At 46.2% G+C, this 2,500-nt stretch overlaps 1 protein-coding gene across 1 annotated transcript in view; it reads right to left on the bottom strand.

The window, feature by feature from the left end:
* Positions 1-2,500, bottom strand: part of LOC306823280 (immunoglobulin superfamily DCC subclass member 3) — a gene marked incomplete at its 3' end in the record, with an annotated part of 18,447 nt that overhangs the window by 7,296 nt on the left and 8,651 nt on the right. Inside the window, exons 7-8 of the mRNA XM_079342734.1 lie at positions 1,408-1,658; positions 1,168-1,332 (exon numbers count right to left, since the gene is read on the bottom strand). Of these exons, the coding sequence (XP_079198860.1) occupies positions 1,168-1,332; positions 1,408-1,658 (416 nt within the window). The remainder of the gene's footprint in view (positions 1-1,167; positions 1,333-1,407; positions 1,659-2,500) is intronic.

Below are 2,500 nucleotides of genomic sequence, written 5' to 3'. Positions count from 1 at the left end.
GGACAGTATTTGTTAAGGTGGACAGTATTTGTTAAGGTGGACAGTATCTGTTAAGGTGGACAGTATTTGTTAAGGTGGACAGTATCTGTTAAGGTGGACAGTATTTGTTAAGGTGGACAGTATCTGTTAAGCTGGACAGTATCTGTTAAGGTGGACAGTATCTGTTAAGGTGGACAGTATTTGTTAAGGTGGACAGTGTCTGTTAAGGTGGACAGTATTTGTTAAGGTGGACAGTATCTGTTAAGGTGGACAGTATCTGTTAATATGGACAGTGTCTGTGTGTTAAGGTGGACAGTATCTGTTAAGGTGGACAGTATCTGTGTGTTAAGGTGGACAGTATTTGTTAAGATGGACAGTATCTGTTAATATGGACAGTGTCTGTGTGTTAAGGTGGACAGTATTTGTTAAGATGGACAGTGTCTGTGTGTTAAGGTGGACAGTATCTGTTAAGGTGGACAGTATCTGTTAATATGGACAGTGTCTGTGTGTTAAGGTGGACAGTATTTGTTAAGATGGACAGTGTCTGTGTGTTAAGGTGGACAGTATCTGTTAAGGTGGACAGTATCTGTTAAGGTGGACAGTATCTGTTAAGGTGGACAGTATCTGTGTGTTAAGGTGGACAGTATTTGTTAAGGTGGACAGTGTCTGTTAAGGTGGACAGTATCTGTTAAGGTGGACAGTATCTGTTAATATGGACAGTATCTGTTAATATGGACAGTATCTGTTAATATGGACAGTATCTGTTAAGGTGGACAGTATTTGTTAAGGTGGACAGTGTCTGTTAAGGTGGACAGTATCTGTTAAGGTGGACAGTATCTGTTAATATGGACAGTATCTGTTAAGGTGGACAGTATCTGTTAAGGTGGACAGTATCTGTTAAGGTGGACAGTGTCTGTGTGTTAAGGTGGACAGTGTCTGTTAAGCTGGACAGTATCTGTTAAGCTGGACAGTATCTGTTAAGGTGGACAGTGTTTGTTAAGGTGGACAGTGTCTGTTAATATGGACAGTGTCTGTGTTGAGGTGGACAGTGTTTGTTAAGGTGGACAGTGTCTGTTAATATGGACAGTATCTGTGTGTTAAGGTGGACAGTATTTGTTAAGGTGGACAGTTTCTGTTAAGGTGGACAGTGTCTGTTAAGGTGGACAGTATATGTTAAGGTGGACTTACCGCCCCCCTGCGTGGTAGCAGTGATGGTCTTGGATTGCTGGCTGCCCCCCTGAGCAGAGTACGCCTTCAGGTAGATGGAGTAGGTTGTTGCAGGTTCCAGGTTGATGAACTGGTGTTTGAATGTTGTCGTGCCCACGGCCTCCTGCAGTTCTGCACTGTCAGGTTCTGATGGGTAAGAGGTCAGAGGTCAGTATGAAGATGGTTTCCCGTTTGTGGATTCTCTTTCTCTCCTGGTCTCACCTCCCAGGCGTCGGATGTGCAGGACGTATCCGATTATCTGCTGGCTGTTGCTCTCTGTGGGCTCCTCCCAGCTCAGCTGCAGGCTGCTGGAGCTCAGAGCGGTCGCCGTCAGGCCTGCGGGGGCCTCGGGCAGCTCAGGTCCCTGGCTGATGGCGAGGCGAGCGCTGGCCTGGTTTGTGCCGGCACTGTTCTCTGCGATGCACTGATAGATGGCCTCGTCCTCAGGGGTGATACGTGTGATGGCAAGAGTCCTGCACGGGCCGACACAGAGGTTTAGCACAGGTGCTGTTGGCCACGCCCCTTTTTGATGCTAGCTTAACTGACTGTTATTCACCAACCTGCTCCAAACTTCTATCCTTAATGAAAAGTCCAAATGATGCTGTCATCGGCAGGACTGATTATATTCACACCTGGACTCAGGTGTGAAGCACTCTGACTAATCAACCCTGGATTTTAAACTGAAACAGGAAGTGAAGCACCTGTACTCAAACAGTGCTAAAGAAACTGATAGGACGTCATATTCAATACAAGCTGTACACATGTGTCAGGTGTACAGGTGTATCAGGTCTACAGGTGTATCAGGTCCACAGGTGTATCAGGTGTACAGGTGTATCATGGTACAGGTGTATCAGGTGTATCAGGTCTACAGGTGTAACAGGTGTACAGGTGTATCATGGTACAGGTGTATCAGGTGTACAGGTGTCTCATGGTACAGGTGTATCAGGTGTATCAGGTGTATCAGGTGCACAGGTGTATCATGGTACAGGTGTATCAGGTGTATCAGGTGTATCAGGTGTATCAGGTGTATCAGGTGCACAGGTGTATCAGGTGTATCAGGTGTACAGGTGTACAGGTGTATCAGGTGTACAGGTGTATCATGGTACAGGTGTATCAGGTGTACAGGTGTATCAGGTGTACAGGTGTATCATGGTACAGGTGTACAGGTGTATCAGGTGTATCATGGTACAGGTGTATCATGGTACAGGTGTACAGGTGTATCATGGTACAGGTGTATCAGGTGTACAGGTGTACAGGTGTATCAGGTGTACAGGTGTATCAGGTCTACAGGTGTACAGGTGTATCAGGTGTACAG

This window comes from Symphodus melops (genome assembly GCF_947650265.1).
Source record: "Symphodus melops genome assembly, chromosome: 5".
NCBI classification, from domain to species: Eukaryota; Metazoa; Chordata; class Actinopteri; order Labriformes; family Labridae; genus Symphodus; species Symphodus melops.
The sequence above is the reverse complement of the archived record's forward strand: the minus strand, read 5'-3'. Positions and strand labels throughout refer to the sequence as shown.